This window comes from Nothoprocta perdicaria, unplaced genomic scaffold, assembly GCF_003342845.1.
Source record: "Nothoprocta perdicaria isolate Ctin4 unplaced genomic scaffold, notPer1 scaffold_2, whole genome shotgun sequence".
In the NCBI taxonomy this organism is placed as follows: Eukaryota; Metazoa; Chordata; class Aves; order Tinamiformes; family Tinamidae; genus Nothoprocta; species Nothoprocta perdicaria.
This window is the reverse complement of record NW_020455204.1, coordinates 1,487,725-1,507,317: the sequence shown is the minus strand read 5'-3', so window position 1 is coordinate 1,507,317 and position 19,593 is coordinate 1,487,725. Positions and strand designations below refer to the sequence as shown.

The 19,593-nt window shown below is 41.8% G+C and overlaps 1 protein-coding gene across 1 annotated transcript in view; it reads right to left on the bottom strand.

Annotated features, from left to right (window-relative positions):
• Positions 1–19,389, bottom strand: part of DEPDC5 (DEP domain containing 5) — a 42,858-nt gene extending 23,469 nt beyond the window's left edge. The window contains exons 1-25 of the mRNA XM_026037557.1: positions 19,356–19,389; positions 18,508–18,654; positions 17,636–17,723; positions 17,280–17,326; positions 16,655–16,740; positions 15,825–15,908; positions 15,306–15,355; positions 14,560–14,629; positions 13,739–13,817; positions 12,711–12,772; positions 11,948–12,017; positions 11,238–11,310; positions 10,006–10,109; positions 9,638–9,712; positions 8,844–8,978; positions 8,242–8,303; positions 8,063–8,136; positions 7,563–7,632; positions 7,015–7,051; positions 6,200–6,320; positions 5,337–5,557; positions 4,429–4,632; positions 3,776–3,911; positions 2,341–2,438; positions 43–108 (exon numbers count right to left, since the gene is read on the bottom strand). Of these exons, the coding sequence (XP_025893342.1) occupies positions 43–108; positions 2,341–2,438; positions 3,776–3,911; positions 4,429–4,632; positions 5,337–5,557; positions 6,200–6,320; positions 7,015–7,051; positions 7,563–7,632; positions 8,063–8,136; positions 8,242–8,303; positions 8,844–8,978; positions 9,638–9,712; positions 10,006–10,109; positions 11,238–11,310; positions 11,948–12,017; positions 12,711–12,772; positions 13,739–13,817; positions 14,560–14,629; positions 15,306–15,355; positions 15,825–15,908; positions 16,655–16,740; positions 17,280–17,326; positions 17,636–17,723; positions 18,508–18,565 (2,170 nt within the window). The 5' untranslated portion in view covers positions 18,566–18,654; positions 19,356–19,389. The remainder of the gene's footprint in view (positions 1–42; positions 109–2,340; positions 2,439–3,775; positions 3,912–4,428; positions 4,633–5,336; positions 5,558–6,199; positions 6,321–7,014; positions 7,052–7,562; positions 7,633–8,062; positions 8,137–8,241; positions 8,304–8,843; positions 8,979–9,637; positions 9,713–10,005; positions 10,110–11,237; positions 11,311–11,947; positions 12,018–12,710; positions 12,773–13,738; positions 13,818–14,559; positions 14,630–15,305; positions 15,356–15,824; positions 15,909–16,654; positions 16,741–17,279; positions 17,327–17,635; positions 17,724–18,507; positions 18,655–19,355) is intronic.
• Positions 19,390–19,593: the final 204 nt, after the last annotated feature.

The window sequence follows — 19,593 nt, the reverse complement described above, 5'->3', positions numbered from 1 at the left end:
CCCCCCATGCAAACCTGTTGTACAAACCTTCCTTCTGCTTACTTGGATCTGGAGAGTTAGAAATAGCATCTTCCAGTGAATCCTTGTTCTGAGCTTTGAGGTTCATTCCTACACAGAAAAAAAAAAAAGAGTCCACCTTTCATAATTTAAGCAATCATGTGCACTTCAGTTTTGTCTTTCATTCCAAATAAAAATAAATAAAAGCATGCAAATGTTTTAAGAATGACAACATTTCTCTCTCTCTTTCTGAGAAAAGCTCATGGTTCTGCACAACACACAAAGCCAATTAACGGGTAAGCGAGATATCTTCAGTGACATTCAAACATCTCATTAACACTGCTCAACAATTTGATAATTTTTTTTTTTTTTTTTAAGAACAATCTCCCCCAAATGGTGACACACATCTTTAAAAATATATACCATTAAAAAGGCAAACAATAAAAAAGGAGTCACTTGTAAGTATTCAGTATGCTAATCCCAAGGTCTCAGGGGGTAATTATACTTGTAAATCCAGTCAACACTCAAAAGCAGAATATTTTTGATCAGATTTTCATTCTAGGAAAAAGTCAAGAATTAAGAAAAAGAATGTCATAGAATACAGAAGCAGCAAGAAAAGAAATTACAACACACATTCACCTGCTGAGAAGGAGGGAAAAAAAAATATATATATATAAGCTTTAATAAAAGCCCCAAGTAATTTATCCAAATCATGATACAAATTCACCACAACCCCAACATTTAAAGAAATGCCCTGATTTTCAGCAAGTTCAGTCATTTGTGCTAAGCTAAAGATTTATAGTAGACTTGGACTAATGAAAAATTACATTTAAGTCTTGATTAAGGCTTAGACACTACGATTTTTTACACTGCCCAAAGGACTGGGTTTAGGCAGTCTGTTAAACAACCTGGAGAACCAAAGCTGAACCAAGGGCTCCGAGGATGCTGAACCTCATTATCCTTTGCCCATTTCCTCCCAGGCCCCCCCTTCCACATCTTTCTGCCGTATTTGTAGGCATTTTTTATAGCTACAATGAAACAATCCAGCATGGAAAGAAAATTCTCAGCAATTTCTCAGTTGCATCAGGTCCCTGAGCTGGTTCTGCGTGCAGGTATGTAGCTGCATATGCAGCTCTTCTGGCTTGAGAGAGAAAAGAGCAGCTGAGGAGACAAGGCAGTTTGCTGGCTTAAAAAATATACATCAAAATGCAGACTTCATAAGGTCTCCAAACATTTAGAAGAGCCATTTTTATAAAGCTGGCTTATGTGGATTTATCCAGGAAATAAATAGCTGCATCAGAGTTGCTATTCTAACCAGCATTCCCTATCAGATGATGCCAGTACAGCAGAACAGGAGATGGGTCTCATTGGCATTCAGCTTTCAGCAGCTACTCTGATGCCACCTGCCACCTCGTTAGGGAAATGCAGCAAGATTTATTTGCTCTGATTTGCCACCTACCATCTGCTGGGCGAGGGACACAGCATGCTGAATGTCACTGTGAAGACAGGGGGAATATTTCACCACGTAGCACGTGGTGCAGCGAGTATGCTGGCACAGAGGAACCAATCAAACTCCCTGAGAAACCATATTTTTGGAAATTAGAAAAAAAAAGAACTGTTTCATTTCACAGGTGACTCAAATCGTAAGGGAGAAATATGAGTGAAGCCACTGAGTCACCGCGTGGCAGCCACAGATGGCAAGGGAAGGTGGCTCATAAGTCAGGGAAGGTGGCTCATAACGACCTCCACGAAGTCACGCAGACACAGATTAACTTCTACCATATACATGATTTATAGGCAATCTGCAGATGTGAAGGACTTCTATAAAATTCAAGTATGTTGATTGCCAGGATATTCTCTCTAGGTTGTGCAAATTACACCCAGCAGCTGGAAAAACTGCCAGAACAAACAAACTGTATCTGGAAGGCAAAAAAAAAAGTAAAGTGAAAGCATGACAGACATGCAAATGAAATACAAAAGGGCACAACAGAAATCACCTTTAAAGCAAATAAAACACAAAAGGACACAAGAAAAATCATCTTTAAAGAAATTATTTCAAAATAAGACAAGACATAAGAAAATCATATCTGCCAACAAAACTTCTTCCTGGTTTTATGAGAAGAGAGCACAGGGGGAAAAAAACAATTCTTTTCATCCAACTATAATTTAGAAATGGAAATTCAAAAAAATCTTCAAATTGGCTTTGAGAAAAAGAAGAATCATTGTTCATTCTTTCTTTCTCATAACCACTGGTTACAGGTACGCCCACTCTGCAGGATTTTTGCTTGTGTTATTTTGCCGCTGCTCCTGCAGGCCTCGCATGCTCTCCCTCTGCTTCCTTACCCGCACTGTTGCCACCAGCCAGGCCATTGGAATATTCCTCTACTCCACCAAAGCTCAGGAAAGAGGCACTGTCACCAGGATGACGAGAGCTGACATGTCTAGAAAAAGAAAAGAGCCTGTATTTCTATAGAAACTGAGTTTCCTCACTCAATTTTAACAAGACAAATAAGCAAGCAGTTTGCTGTCTCAGGTGAACCCCTCTCCTAATGCTGCATTTGGATCTTTGCCTCCAGCAATGACCAGTGCAAGATTTTTTTACAGATTGGTGGGGAGGACCAAGCCACTCATATACCATCCAGGAGACAAATAAGGCTTATTTATTCACAGATATGAACTCATAGCGTGGAAAACAAACATGCCAGATTGAGCGAATCGCTTTGGATGACCGTGTCACCCAGAAAGACTATCATCAAGAATAGGACAGCCAAAAGGATTGCCCTTAATAGCATAGTAGGATGTTCATATAAAGCAAAAGAAAGGCAAGAAAGGCAATAATGGACTAAAAAGGAGGTGAGTACGGTATAATATTAAAATGATGCAACTTGGAAGAATATGAGCGAATCCCAAAGGATACTACAACACATAAAACAAATTCTCTAAGAAAAACAAACATATGGAAAAAAAATCAGGCCATGTAATTTCCTGAAGGACTGCTCAATGATAGCAGGGGAAAAAGAAGAGGGAGAGGATACCGGTGAGAACCTCAGTCACCCCTGACATTCATACACAGTAACAAGAGCTTTTACAAGCCTGCAAGAATAAAGAAACACCCAGCAGGGAAAAGACCCATTAGAACTAATGGCGATACAAACTATCTTATTGGCAATTCTGAAGTTACAGAAGCTACCAAAATGCTTTCGGTAAACAATCTTAAACAAGAAAAGAGTGAAAAATATGGACAAAGTATTGTCAAAAGAAAATAATCAGATATAGAACAGGAAAGGAGTATGTGGAGGTTGCAGACTAACTGAGCAGCTTGACAGACGGCCTAGACGAAATGAGGGATCAAATTGTTCTCACTGCGAGAACCGTTTCCCGTCTTCCAAAAATACTGGAATCTTTCTCCCCTCTCAGAGCCAGCCAGTGAAAATATAAGCCCTACTATTGACCAAGGCTTATACTTTAAGAACACAGACATTTCCATTTGCAGCCCCCCTGATGTTTGCTGTGGCTAGACAACATTGTGCCCCAGGGATATGTGTGGAAGCCAATACCCTTCCAGGTCCATGGATGTCAAAGCTCGTCTGCATCGACAGTCATCGGTGCCTACCAAGAGCACCACTGGCCTTACACGCAAATTGATGCACGTGTGACACAAATAGGAACAATCACTATCTCCCAATAAGGTTCAATATCGATCCATATCGTCCCCTGATAGTTACTAGGCCCCGTTCTGACATATCACACAGCCCCAGGGCTGTCTGGAGGACTTTACCTGCCCGTTGCCTCATGGTAAGCCAGCTCCAGCAGCTCAGCAGAAGAGTGTGTCAAATCCTGCTGCCCATTGCCCTGCATTTCTGCCATGTTCTGGCGGGTTTGATGATGAATCTGGATAGCTTCTCCTGACGGACCTACCCAGTTAAAACGTGATCATCAACCATTTCATCTGTCTTTGTTTTCTTAATTGTTCTCATTTGCTTATAGCTGTCTTTCATCAACAGCCTGAGCCACTCTAACTAGTGAAAATTAAGAAAACTGGCTTAGGAAATCTTCCAAGATCAATCTCCGGCATCTTTTCAGAAGCCAGAGAAACACAATACACTCCTGAACAGCTTGGAAGGGCTATTTACAAGGCATTAAACAAATGATTCAGCACCTGGAAGCCAAATCCAAACCATAGCAATCCTGCACTTCCACCACCTCCATCTGCTATAAACTTGTTCCACAGTATCTGATGCTCCAAGTTTACTAAAACATTATTTTTCCAATAGTATCTTTGCTTTATCAAGCCTACATCTTCTTAGTTCAGCTAATATTACAGCACAGAGTATTTCAAGACACTGGATTTCAGGCTGTTTCTCTCGTTGGGCTGATGTTTGGACAAGAAAGAAGTCACTGCCATTTTACACGCTATGACAAGAGCCTTACCCACAGGAAAAGTGTGCATCCAGCGCCTCCTGTTTGACGTAAGCTTCATGGGCATGCGGGACGGGGCAAAGGGGTTTATGAGGGCTCGCTGTGGGGTGTAACCCCCAGGCCGAATGTGCAGCATGGATTCTGCACTGCCAACGTGGAACCTCCCCGGGGCGCTGGAGTCCCGTTGCTGAGACTCCAGCATGTTCTCAAGGACATCTGGAAAATACAATATAAAGTTAGCGTTAGATTGGGCAGAAGTGCCATATAGCAAGAGAAAACAAAAGGCATAAACAGCCTTCAGAGATAGCAAACCAATTCTAAAGAAAATAAAGTAATTCAAGTGGGAATATAATTTACCTAGAAACAATCAAGGCCTGTGAAAGATACCACATGCTGCCTGAGAAAAAGACTTAAATGAGAAGATAAAAAAAAAAAAAAAAGGGACTATCACCACTACTAACACAACACGATGGCTCAGCAGTGTGCTATCAAAAGGAAGGATCCAGAAAGTGACAACGAATGACAATAAACCCTAACAGAGAGAAGTTATAAGTAGGGTCCCCCCAGGGCTCACCACTAAGGCAAATTTTTATTTCACTGATTAGAAGTGACCTGGATAATAAGAAGTTACCTGTACCTGTTCACATTTGCAGAGAGGCACAGGAATTTAAAAATGGTAATAGACAAGGGAAATGAGTAAATCAGTGTCAGGACACATTATTTAGGACAATCCAGTAAAAAGAAATACACAAAGAAAAATGCACACCCAGTAATAGTTAAGAGCTGCGGAAAAGCTACAGCAGGAATACTAATGTGAGCACCACCTCCTCTGTGCTGGCCTGGCTGTGGTCAACATCAACTTCCATCTTCTCTCTCCCCTCTCACCACCTAAGATTGCTTCCCATCCGCCTCAGGCTGACCTCGGGTGCTGGTATAGCCCAAAGAGCTGCTGACTTCATACTGGTGCAGGTGAGGCCGGGGGATCATCAGGATGTTGGAGATCTTGCCCAAGGAGCTGTCATCAGAAGCCTGGCTCCTCACCTCCTCTGGAGGCAGCGTGCGGCTCTGCAGAGAAGGGCTGCAGGACACGTCATAGGAACTGGAGCTCTTCCTGGTACGACTTTCCCTCTCCCTCACAGACCTAATGAAAATAAAAGACATGTCCAGTGATATGAGAGAGATCAATTAACTCCTAGATTATCAAGGGGCTCCACAGAACCACAGAATGGTTGAGGTTGGAAGGGACCTCTAGAGATCCTCTAGTCCAACCCCCTGGTCAAGCAGGGGCACCTAGAGCATGTGGCACAGGGTCACAACAGAACAGGTCCAATATGTAAGAGACTCAGTACTGGACAGCTGAGCTCAAGGAGGCTACAAAAAAGCTATCACCATTTTTTCATGATAGAGGTACGGTATACTTTTGTACATTACACTATACAGGGACACAGAAATAAAATGCTTCCAACACAGTGACTCAACTCCTTATGCACAGCTACAGACAGCACACCAAGCTGCATCATGCAGATGTGGTGTAAAAGATACTAGACCTGAGTGTACATAGCTGCAAACACAGAGCTAGAAAGAAACTACAGTAAACCATTAACTCCAGGAAATTGTATTGGCATCTTTCATTATAGATTTGTACAAGCTGCTCAAGTGAACAGGAGTCTACAAACCCAGTTTCCTTAAACAATGCATCTGAAGGAAGGAAAGGCAAAGAATAACACAAGTCCATCTCTCCCAGCATGCTGCTCTGGAATCAGTGTGCTCACGAGCATCGTACCTGAAAGTGGTGCAACGCTGTGCTCTGGACGGGCCTGGCAGTCTGAACACCTGGGCATCGTAGCCATCATAATCCACCTGGATAGGTAGGGCATTCTCAGCATCTTTTGGAGCCCCTATAGCTGAAATAAAATCATAAAACACTGGAACTCCTTTCAAGAATGTTGTTCAAGATCTGCAAGTTAGAAGCCACCAACTTTTACCACACACAGCAATAACTATTCCAAAAGAAACCGCATGCCAAAGTCTCATGAGCAGAACAATACAGCAGATGCATCTGCTCAGAGCCTCTTAACGAGAGTTGCTGAGCCACTAATTAGCTTCCCCCTGATAACCAGATATTAAATCCAGAATCCCTGTATGAACAGAGGCAAACATCTCAAAGAGGAAATTGCACATTTTAAAGTATCTTTAAAAGATTGGACATAAAAGCACATACACCTTCCTGAAATGAGTTGATATTAAAAGAATGCAGATTTTCCCTCTTTTTTGTGTACATAATACTGACAACATCCCGGCAAGCCAGTTGGTGTGCTCTTGTCTCATTCCTACAAGCAGCCCTTCTTGCACACCCGTATCATACAATCTATTTTCTAGTCCAGTCAGGACAGAATCTCTATCCTCTCTCCATTTGCCAAGAGGGCAGTTCATACGCATGTATTAGCATCCTTGATAAAAACTGTTTTTGTGAATTTTCTGCAACACTTATCCCTTTCAGCATCTCACCAATAGTGTTTTTGCTCTAGTGTCATTACTAGAACTACTAATCATCTTGTGAGCCAGGGGGATAGGCCCTTCCACAATAGAATTACTCACAGGCATCTCGGCTACTTTTTGCCTTCTCGACCAGTGGCTGGAGGATCCAACAAAGGAAGCGTGAAGGGACACACATCAACAAACAGGACAGGAAGGAGGGGAGAAAAAGTCAGTGTGTTCTAAGCAAATATCCCCTCTGGAATGATCAACCATCACACTTGTATCTAGTGGAGAAACACAGTTTATCCCAACTAAACGAGGCAGCCAAACCACAGTTAAGCAACATGAAGTACTGACACTCAGTCACAATCCACAGTGTAAAACAAACACCTTTGCTCACACCTTTCCTCCTCACTAAAGAGTTCTCTGTTACAAATCAATCTCTAGTTTTTACGTCATCTAAAATATTTCTCATCTAGTTCTATCCTAGAAGAGACAGATATAGAAATGAGCCCCTCATTCACACTCCCTTAATTAAACTGTCTTAACACAAAAATTAGTTTCTATAGTTCAAATGTGAACATTGCTAGAAAGATTCTGATATCTGGCTGAGAAAAAAAAATATTATCTGCTTAACTCATAAGAAGAAATAATTAGAATATACCTACCTTTCTTCCTGCCAGCTTAATCCGTGGGGTGAAACTGTTGCAAAGGAGCTGGCTTTTGGATGTGTAGAAACTGAAAAGAAAAAAAAGGCTTCCTCAGCTGTTTTCTAGGAAGTAAACACTAAGTAAGAAGGCTGGTCAGCTACTTCACTTTGAGCAAGCTTTTAGATAGAGAAAAGTGAAGAACATTCTTGAGGACGACAACATATTTAAAAGATGGATAAGGTTAAGATGAGAGAAGCTACTCTTCTTCCTAAACAGCAAGCCTTTGATTTCCATACACTCTGTCTAGACTTCTTAACCTGCTAACTTTTGCATTCCCCATTCTACAAAAGTGCTCCTATTTCCGCAAGGCTCTTGTGATATCTGCCTGTGCTTCACAAGCCGAGCAGAAGAAATGAACAGCAAAACAAGAAAGAGAATTCAGCATATCTATACAGAAAAAAGCACATCACAGCACAACAGCTTAGCAGGATTTCCTCATAAACTTTAGGTTCACCTACCTGTGGTTTATCCAGTGTGGGATATTGTAGTCATCACCTAGCCTGGAGTCCCCAGGACCACAGCGATTGTGGAGCTAGAAGAGAAATTCAGAAATGTAGCAATCAGTTATGTCAAGCTAGGAACAATGCGAGTAACATTTGTACTGGGAGAGGGAGAAGGGAAAAGAAGTTTCCATTACCTTAAAGAGTGGAACAGCATGTAGTGGTTGTTCTCCCATGCATACCAAGTCCACACCAATCCCTATAAACAAGGAACAGAAGAGTTCAGCTATACAACACGGAGGACTAACATGCTATAAGACAAAAGAGATTCTGAATTGGCACTAAGCTCCACATTGTGTTTAGGAGACTTTTAAGATGCAGTTTAATGAAAATACTAGTTAGGAAATGATTGGGAATGATCATCAATCAAAAAAAAAATCAATGAATAGGAATTGATATAAATGCAAACTGACAGCATCAGTGGAGATACAGGAGGCATTTCTTCTAAATTAATGGAAATGACACAAATTACCCTTCACGGGAAAGGTCTGACATGACTGATTAAGTTCCCAACTACCTTCAGCTCATGTGACATGAACTACTTTTCAGTTCTCTAAAAGCTTGGTCATTTCAATTCAAAGCTTGGAGACAAGTTTTCCATATACCTCTTTATCTTCCTATCCCTTTTTCCACAGCCACAGGTTACAATAGCTGTTTTCTCCGGGACAAAGAAAGCAGAGCTTTTCCAAGATTTACTTATTTGCATTTATAAAAGCTGCCCAGAATTGCAAGCATTTACCATTGTCTATCATGCGCTGCTTGGTCAGAATCATAAGGAGTCGATCTACTTCGAAGACCCCCACGCCAGGCGTGATAACCACAGACATCTGGCCGGTTCGGTCGAAGTTTCGGTTAATGTAATGCTTGTCGAACACTAGGAGGAAGAGCCAGAGAAGACACACAGTTTAAAAGAAAAAGCATGATGGATGTTTTCATGGAGCAGTATGACATGAACAGTGATATTAAGCAGGATTCCTCAAAGCCAACACAAGCATGCGAAGACTCGGATGCAGCCTTGTCCAATCCATTAGGACCAATAAAGCTACAGGAAAGAGAGAGGAGCCAGAGCAGAGGAGACAAAGATGGAAAGTAGACGTATGCACATAGGAATATTTTTCTCATATGCTCAGTGCTTCCTTTATTACATCTTAAAAAATAAATCCTTAATCTGATTGATAATTAGATTAAGTAACATGATGTGCTTTCTCCCAATAACTAGTAATTAGCCATCAAGGTGAAAGATATCTGTTGTAAAGAATCACAAAAACAGGCAGACAAAAAATATCTAACAAGGCTCTGTAATGTCTCCTGAAGACTGAACTACTCAATACTCAGTTATTTGAGGTTGATAGCAAGATTTTCCAGACACAGAAACAGAACACTTTTTCCTGAAAGCAGAAAATAACAAATTTAAGCACTTAATATTTCTCCTCTTCCCAGTGTTAAGCACCAGGCAGAAGTCCACATCCATTTATTAATAGCTGCTTTAATGGTTTCTCCTCTGTATATTTTTATCCATTGTTCACAACTTACCATTGAATGAAAGATTTATGGCCTCCAGGTAATTCCCTTGCGCTGAGGTGGAATTGTAACCTGGTGGAAAGCCCTCTGAGCAAGTGGTCCAAGGATTGAAAAAAGGAAATTAAAAAGAGAGGAGAGAGAAATTAGCTCCATATAAATTACCTGTTAAAGAAAATTGCTTTGGTAGTACAACTTATTAACAAAATTGGTATTTGTTTGCTCTCAGAAAGATATAAACAGAGCAGCTTCTTCAAGAAAGCACTGCAGTACAAGAAAGTACTGTTAAGTACTGCAAATAGCAGACTCCAACTGAGACTAAGTAGTTCACAGGCAATTTTCAAACAAAAGGGTAAAAACATGAGGGAGGGAGCTTCTCATACCTGCTTGCTCCAGACGTACTAGCACAGGATACTGGATAAAAAGTTTTTTAATGGTCACAAGCAAGGAGGTCCATTCTTCTCGTCTCTCATTCTGAACCACAACTCTGGAGAGAACACAACTTAATTAGGATTGTAAAAGGAAGCTATAATGAGAAAAATAGATGAATAATCTATAGCTACAGGAGGAGAAAAAAAAAAAAGAAAAAAACTTCCCTCTTCTAGGTAGTGCTTTAGAACTGCTCAATATTTGTACCAACCATTAAAGATGCAAACACAAAGCTGGGCACATGGCCAGCTCTGAATAGTTTCTTCCCTTGCTCCTGACAGCTTTTATAAAGTCTGTTCCAAAAACAATCCTACTAAAACAATTGGTTTTATATATCAAAAACATTTCTGTACTGCAAAGCAGTAAGACTCTGAACAAGCTCAAGTTCAGAGCCAGCCAACAGCGTCTGTAGCTGCCTCTGCTGTGACCACCAACCTAAAAGCTCTAGGAACTCACTGGAAATATTTCAAGTTTCAGTAGTGGCACCATCTGTTCTTCAGCTTTAGGAAAGTAGAGAGTTAAAAGATAACCAAGCCTTAAGTATAAACTACTGCAAACCTGATCAGCGTGTATAAATACCTCAAGGGAGGCAGTGAGGAGGAGGGGGGCGGCCTCTTTTCAGTGGTGAGCAGGGATAGGACTAGAGGAAATGGCTTCAAACTGAAGCATCGGAAGTTCCACAGGAACTTAAGGAAGCATTTCTTCACTGTGAGGGTGACAAAGCACTGGAACAGGCTGCCCAGAGAGGTTGTGGAGTCTCCTTCTTTGGAGATCTTTAAAACCTGCTTGGATGCAGCCCTGTGCCACGTGCTCTAGGTGACCCTGCTTGAGCAGGGGGGTTGGACTCGATGACCTCTGAGGTCCCTTCCAACCTTCGGCATTCTATGATTCTATGATTCTATGAAACACTACTACAGAACTTTATTGGAATTGCCAATAAACTCAAAAGTGCAGAAAATAATATACTCGCCTACAAGTGAAAGAATAATCTAGCGGCTATCGATAGGTTTGCACTTGCTAAACGGATGGGAAATATTCATTGATTTGCTGCCATTTTCAGACATAAATATTTTTCACAGTGATAACTTCTTGCAAGTTACTAGAATTAATAACTGCATATTCAAAATGTGGGTTGCAAATACATTGTGAGAGGTGAAAGAATCTTTAGAAGAACCTTCAGACATACTTGTAAAAATCTTCATAAAATCTTCCCTCGTGGTCCTGGCGAATTGATGCACGATGTGTTTCAGGAAACTCATCTGAAACAGAACCAAAGCAAATATTGCTCTGTTCTGGTAAAGAAAAATATCCTAGCAAGGAGCAGTTATTTCCATTCAAACAAACAAAATCTTGAAGCAAAATCTTCTCTGCTCCATAATGTTAAACTTGTTTTCAAAACAATATTACAGAAATTTGAGTATGAGATGGAAAATTTGCCATGTGTTCTTCCATGTAAGGTTTTCACTGCAGTATTTTTTAAGAATGGTCACGTATTAAGAACAGCCATTGTGTTTAGCATGGAATAGCATGGATGGGGACTTAAACTGAGGGAGGAAAATAACTTTTGAAAGCTATTAGAGGAATACTTGATTGAGGAGATTACTAAAGAGCAGCTTTCTCTCCAGAGACAATGGTAATGTTTTTCTCTTCTCCTTGGCATTTCTACAGGAGAACGGGAACCCAGAGGAGCTATAAAAACAGAATCAGGCTTTTGCATCACTGAACACACTTGCCATGGAATTTAAAACCCCATTTGTGTTCTACAACATATGGGCTCCAAAGCACAGTATCCATTACAAGAATGACCCTTCTTCATTTGCAAAAAATTACTGCCAGCCCATGACCAACATGAAAGAGAAGAGGAGATAGTGTCAGGAAAATACAGGATTTACTTGCCTATCGTTTTTGCTTCATAAAATGTTCTAGAAAACAGAACCACTGTCACTTCATGGCTGCAATTCTTCTCCTTTACAAGAATAGGAGAAAACAGGGGAGTCACACAACAGAAAACTGCAAGTGTGCACACATGTATATAAATAGAAACATATACAATAACAGCATCTATCTTCCTCATGCTGAGACAATTAAAAACAAAACCGCTACATATCTGCATCAGTACTGCACAGGGCTTTATGAGATAACATAATGCTCTGAGCTGAATCCTGTTCTGCTAGGCTATATAACATTTAACAGCAACACTCCCTACTAGCTTCCAAAGAGAGGTCTTTAAATTGAGAGCTGTCTCAATTTGTTTGATTACATAAACATACACTCTTGTGACAATATTGATATTCTTATTTATGGATGTTTAAAGAGACGGCCTGGACAATTTCAGAGCAAAAGAAAGTTAAAACTTCTCGTGCTTGTGCACTCTTGCACAACTATGTCATACGCTGGATGACATTAGCCCAGTCAGACTCCTTGCACATCAACAAATTAACTGCATGATGCACACGCCATAAATGCAAACTGCATGTGCCAAATAGTTCCTGTACTCATCAGCAGACCTGCTGCAATCGGTCTTCTGATGCTTAGTCCTGTACACCTTGGCTGTGACTGACAGAACCTGGGTCTTCCTCAAAACAGCATAAAGGGCTCAGTATTTAAGATGATCTCAACCTCCTCTTTCAGGACAAGATGAGTTCAAGTCCCCATTTACCTTCCATTTTGTGAAGAGGTCAGCAAGGAAGCCGTTCACAGCTTTCTCAAAATATAGGTCCCCTGCAAAGGAAGCACATCTCCAAAGCATCACACAGCAGCAGTTACTTCAATAACACACTTGGAAACAAGGAAACTAACCCAGAGATTCTAGGTTTCATTTTTTGTTTTGCCTTCGTTATTGTTGTTGTTTTGTTTTTTAAGAATCAGAGTCAAATCATTTGCTGTGTCTGTGTGCACTCTGAATATTAGCATTTCTGAAGCAAAGTTGATAATAAAAGAAGATGAAAAAGCAAGATCAAGTTTCAGAGAATGTAAACAAGACAACTACTATATTGTCAGAGGGATCTGACCTTTAAATCATTATTACAACATGTTGCCAACATGCTGGGAAAGCATCTGTACCATCTTTCAGAGATACTATGCACAACTGATCCCCTGCTTGGTTTTGAATAGCTGCCCAGTTACATATGCCTAAACACATGGTCAAAGGAAGTGGTAAGGGATTTATTAAAGAATATAGAAAAAAAATAAGACAATGACACAGATAAGTCACTCAGATTCTTAACTGCCAGAATTTTAGCAATTCTAAGCTAACTCTACCAGGGCTAACATAGGGGTTTTGGTTCCTGGCTAAGCCAGGAACATCAAAACAGCCAAAACATCAAAAACTTCTTTGCACAGAGCTCCCATAAGTTTCTAATTTCAGGGCTCACTCAGGCTTGCACCTGTCCTCACCACCCAATATGGATATATCCACAGGAAAACCTCTTCCAAGGCTCATGCCCATTTGCCCCTTCATATAATTCACTAAGATAACAGGACCCAAGTCCTACAGTAACCAGGAACTCCTTTACCAGGAGAGGTCAAGGCCTGGCCCTGCAAGGAAAATTCCATGGGGGGATCACAGTACTGGTCACAGAGCAATGTATGGACCAAAGAGGGGACATTTTAACTTTTCTGGTAGTGACCAAAAAGCTCACTGCCACCCACACTCACAATCGGGCAGCAAGGCAGTTACCTACATACCGTAGATATCGAAATCCCACATTTCACAGCTCATCTGGATAAAGATATAAACCATGGCTGAAGTGGAGCGAAAGACCACCTGCAGAGCAGCAAAAGATCTTTTTCAAAACAAGGTACATTCAATGAAAGCATCAGAAAGACGCTAACTAAAAGTAACCGTTTAGATTCCAAGCAGTAGCTTTCCTAACAGTCTCCAGTATAAAGAAAAGCTTAAGGGACAATGCTTTTGGCAGAATTAGAATATTAAGTAGTGCCTAGTGCCGCCCCACCAGCTCCTAAGGACTTGTTCTCAGCTTTTGAGGCCTCTTGCATTTTGTCAAGATGAAGACTTGGGCAAGGACATTAATCAAGACCCTGATCAAGCTGAGAAGTACAGCAGCAAAAAAGGGATTTTCCTCCCCACAATAGATCAGTTTTTTGCTCCACAGTTCACTATACAGTGGCACTAGCACTACCGCCAGCGTACTGCCAGGAGCAGGAAAGAGATTAAATCTGATTGATCAAACTGATCAGTCCTTTTTGCCACAATGTGTAACTGCTGCCACGAGCAGAAGTCAGCCAGAGGGCAATTTATATGATGGCATGATGGGCACTTCCTCTCTAAAGAGTTTGCATTTCAATTGCCAAAGCAAATCTTAGTGCTGGCAGTGCAGAATAGACAAACTGCTTTACTCCCTCATCTTCAATCATTTGTTACCATTCTTTACCTTACAACACAGACAATTCAAATGATTCGCACAAATCTGCGAGCAAAAGGGAATTATAAGAAGACTGGCAAGGAAAGGAAGGGAAAAAATTCCCTCAGTTACTCAAAATCTTACCCGGGTGTCCTCACTGATGTAGCCACAAGTGACTTTCTCACTCTTAACCCACAGTTCACCTGCTTGTGCCCTGGAAGAGAGACAGGACAGATTATTTACCGACTACAGTGAATATAAAGACTAGAAATGCAGCCTTTGAGCAAATTAGGGAGGTGCCAAACTCTGCATTCAAGGATGACAGGAAGAGAGTATAAGTGTGTTTGAATAAAAAGTTCTCTCTAATCTAGAAAGACGGTGATCAGCTGTTTCCTGCCACACCTGCACAGCTCCTTAACCTTTTGCCATCTCAGGGAGGCCAGAACACTCTTAACAGGTGGAAGGTAAATTATTTAGCATTCCCAGAGGCAATGAGTGTGGTTGCTATCAACCTATCATCTACTCTTCCACTTCAGGTCAGGTAAAACTCTTCCTCCACATCACACTACAGACAAAAGTCGGAAAAAAAGTAAGAGAAGGAAAATATGGGACGAGCTTTTCAGAGAAGATTCTCACAATGGATACGCCAGACTCATAGGAGTCCTAAGTATCAGAGAAACAGCAGCAGTAGATAATATACAACATAGAATTATATAATAACTATTATATTTTTATATAATAGTATATATTATTTCCTCTTATAGCTGGAAATGCTAAAAATGCGTAAGTTTAGAGCATTCCTCCTTATAGTTGTCTGTAAAACCAGGGATTCCTACTTTCCCCTGATATTTTCCTATAATTGGGCAATAAATCAGAAATTAAGCACTCACCTGATGCCCGCAAATTCAACTTTTTGGGTGACATAAGCACATGTGCTGACCTAAGAAAAATGAGTGTCAGGTGTTAAAAAGTTAGACTGATTTATACAAACATACAAAAGGTACTAATTTACAAAACTTCAATATAGTTGCTTAGTAAATGATGCTATCACAGAATAGATACTTCAATGCATTTCTAGTTGAAAAGCAATTTGATTCAATTCTCTTCAAAGGTAGCAAATTTCTAAAACTCAGAATATCAGGAAAATAATTGCAGTGATTTCAAAATCCAAGGGACTAATGAATATTATTGCCACAGAGCATGAAGTGACAGGACCATAACTCTTTCTGAAACATAACTACATGCATTTCTGCCACTCTGACATCCCACTTGCACAACACATAACTGTGTTGATACTGGTTTTCTCCGTCTTGGGGGAAAAAAAAAAAAAAAGTTTTCTTTTTCAGTGAGCAAGGGAAAAGGTAAATCATCTCCTGGGCCCTACACAGTATGACAAGCAGAGGACTTACCAAACTTTTCTTTAGTCGCCACATATCCCCGCGCCCAATGTACTGGTCTTTAAAAGTCAGCTCCACCAGGTCCAAGGTCACTTCCTGGGAAACAGAGAAAAGCTGAGATTCTACTCATTGTTTCTTACACAGCAGCCTTCAATCTGCCTAGCGAGGACCAAATGTGATTCTGGAGCAAATCCCAACAGATGGGAGAGAAAAAGGAAATTCCACAATATGAGCTGCCAGCATTGCACACATACCTGGAACTACAGTGACCTGCAGCACGTTGCAGAATGTGGCCAGAAAAGGCCTCACATACTATGAGTCCCGGTGTTGATTAGAGCCACAGTAAAACAAATGGTTTCCACTGCTTGTGAAACTAAGGAAGCCTCTTTCCTGTGGATTTTTGTCTTGTACTGAATGTGTACTTTGAATGAAGCTCTTCTAGAAGTTGGGACATTTATAAAAGGTGCTTCTTATGAAGGCTTTCAGGTATCAAATGATAGGAATTCATATTAAGGCTTTTCATTTGACTGGGACACTTACTCACATCTCTTTTTTTTTGCCTGATTATCCTGAAACTTCAGGAACCTGATTATCTTTGAGAATCCTACATTTCTATCAAGCTATGTTAAAGCCAGAGTTCAAAAGGAGAGAGGGGGTAAAGAGGATAGAAGAAATACATGTGACAAAAATACCAAAACTGCCCAAGTCTCATTTGTGTGTGAAAAAAAGATTAAAAAAATTAATAATGATAATAACGCCTTTATTGCAGCATTAGGGGGATCCAAAGGGCTCCAAATTAGGTAAGTTAAGAGGCAGACAGAAACAAAGTTACAGTCAGGTACCTTTGGGTCAACGACATTCACATGGACATCCTGGTATGGCCGCAGGCGGAAGACCTGTGCTACAGTCTGATCCACACTGATTGTTTCTGTCACAGAAGGAAGAAAAAGATAGGACAACAGAGAAGTGAACATCCCAGAATGTTCCCAAGTGGCTGAATGAAAATTCCTTAGAGCGGGAACTTCATGAAACCTTGAAACTTAGCTAAAGAAAAAAGCCTCTCAGGTAGTACTTAATTAAAGATTTGTTAAAAATAAAAACAGAGGAGATAAATTTTAGGCTGAATTAATTCCTGCAAGAAAAAAAAAAAAAAAACATATAGCAAGTTATAGAGAGCAGGAAGAAAGCTAAGACTAAAAAGCCAATAATTTTGTTTAAACTGTATCTCCACATTACCAGCCAAAAGCTGATTTTAAAAATGGATATTCATTTCCTGATAAAATAGCAATCTTTCCATTCCTGAATAGACAAAGCATTGATTTTCTTATAAGGTTAAAATATAATTCTTATAAGGTTAAAATATATGGCATTACTCAATAGCTGCTACAGCCCAAGCACATAATCTTTGTCTATGATCTCTGCATAATGCAAAGTATGACTACGCATATGGCAAGTTTGGAGTCTCACCTTTCTGCAAATCTTCCTTAAGTGACTTCACTTGTAGGAGTAGGGGGCTAGGATACAAAGAAAGAAAAAAAAAAAAAAGAAAAAAAAGGCAGAAAAGTTGAAACACCAATCTACTCAAAAATCACACTCTCAAAGCAATTTAGCAACACCGATATGGGATAAACTATAAACTAAGCACTTGCCATATCAGCTTAACAAATATTTACATTAATATTTTCTGAAATCATACACCATTCTGTCTGTTTGCCCCCCTTATCATTCTCCACAAATTTAGGATAAGCACTCTTGCCATAGTTATCCTCAGGCTCTTTTAGCTTTCCAGCCACACTTGGTTGCTAACAGCATGAGGAATTCACCTGTATTCATCATTGGGATGTGCAATTTCCACAACATCTCCCAGCTTGATTTGAAGAAATACTTTAGGATTTACCACCAGTTCATCATCTACAGACAAAAAAAAAAAAAAAAAAAAAAGAATTAATCAATATGGAAACCTGCAAGGGACAAGAGTGCATCAAACACAGAAACTTGGGTTTTTGCATGCATAACTCTGCCCAACATTAGCGTACTAGTTCAGGATTAACACATTAACAATACATTATATTCATTGTATGATAGTGCCCCATCCCATCACTTCAGTCTGGCCAATCTTGTGAACAAAAGCTTTTCTTTCAAGTCACAGAACATCCACATCAGATCTGTTCCACAAAAGAGCCTGCTTCACAAGCAAAATCTTCTCTTTCCCATTTAACAAACACTGGCAGAAAAGCAAATAGCTATAAAATCCTATTAGCAAAATCTTGTTAACGTGCTATGATTTGGAGGCCAGAAGTAGGAAGCTGAGAAAGAAATGTTCTTAGAAGCCAGAAACAGAAAGTGTGACCCCATGTGCAACAACATGCAATGATAACAAGTCACAAGTGATGCTGTCATTAAGAGTGACTGAAATATAACATTAGAAGAAGAAAACAGATGAAAAGCAACACAACAATAGCAGAAGAGGCAGAATCGGTGTTTAATTTCACATATGCAATCTTCTTTCATTCTGAGAAATTAACACCATTTCGTTCTGCTTCATCTTGCTATTGAAAAAGGCCTTCCACATTCTGGCTGGTAATACTGCTCATTGCCTTAGAGTTCCACCCTGCTTGTTTCATAAAGACCAAGAAAACATTTAAAATCACAAACAGCAAGTTGATCTTAGCGTTGTGAGCGAGGAGATACTGACCGCTGCCTCCAAACCCCTTCTTATGTATGACGAGCTTGTACACCTTGTTGGTTCTCATGTTGAACCCCAGTTCTCCGGGTCCCCACCACCAAGGGGCTTCTCAGCTCAGCTGCTTTGGGTGCAAACAGCAGGTGACATCTGGCACATCTAATAGGGAAATGAAAGAGAAAACAAAATAAGGACCTCTTATTACTACAGAATTATTCTTTCTACTTCATGGTCTTTCTACTCCACTCTACGCCCTGCGGATGTGTCTGCTGTTAGAAGAGAAGGGCACTTCCAAAAGGGAGCCCTGCAGTGCGAGCCAGGGCACGGAGTGCCGGCCGCCACGGAGCAGGGAGCTCCGCGGGGCAGCGAGGAGCTCGCGGGGTGGCAGCGGGGGCAGCTCCGCGGAGTTCCGCTCAGCCCAGCGCGGCGCATCCCCAGGGCAGGGGCTGGATGAAGGCTCCTCTCCCTCCAGCCCCTCCAGCACAGCTCACGCCGCTCTCCAGAACGGCCTCTTCCCATTTCCCATTCTCCAAACGGGCCTTTGCCCATTCCAAGGATGCGTTTCCAAGCCGAGCGCTCCTAGGCACGCGCTGAACGCTCAAGCCCCCCAGGCAAACGCCCCACGGCCGCTCGCGCCGCCGCTACCTCCTCCGCTGACCCTGCGGTGCGTTACCACGCCGCGCGTTACCGGCCGGGGCTCCCTCCGTCCCTCCCTCACAGCGGGCCCGCAAGGAGCCGCCGCCGGCCGCTCTTCCCGTGGGAAGCTCCGCGGAGCCCGGAGCGGGGCCGCAGCACGGGACCCGCCGGGAACCGGGAGCGCGAGGCAGCGCGGGGAAGGGGGGCGAAGGACAGACCCTCACCGGCCGTTCCCGCCTCCGCGAGCAGTGCCCGCCGCTTCCGCATCCGGGCGCCACGTGACGCCACCACCGGGCCCGGTGAACGGGGCAGGACGGGAGGCGGCGGCGGCGGCGCCCGGATGCGGAAGTGATGCGGGTGCGCGGGGGCGGGCGCGCGGGCGGCAGCGGCGCCGGGGCCGCTGCCCGCGCAGGTAACGGAGCGCGGCGCGGGGCCGGGCCGGGCCGGGCGGAGCGGAGCGGG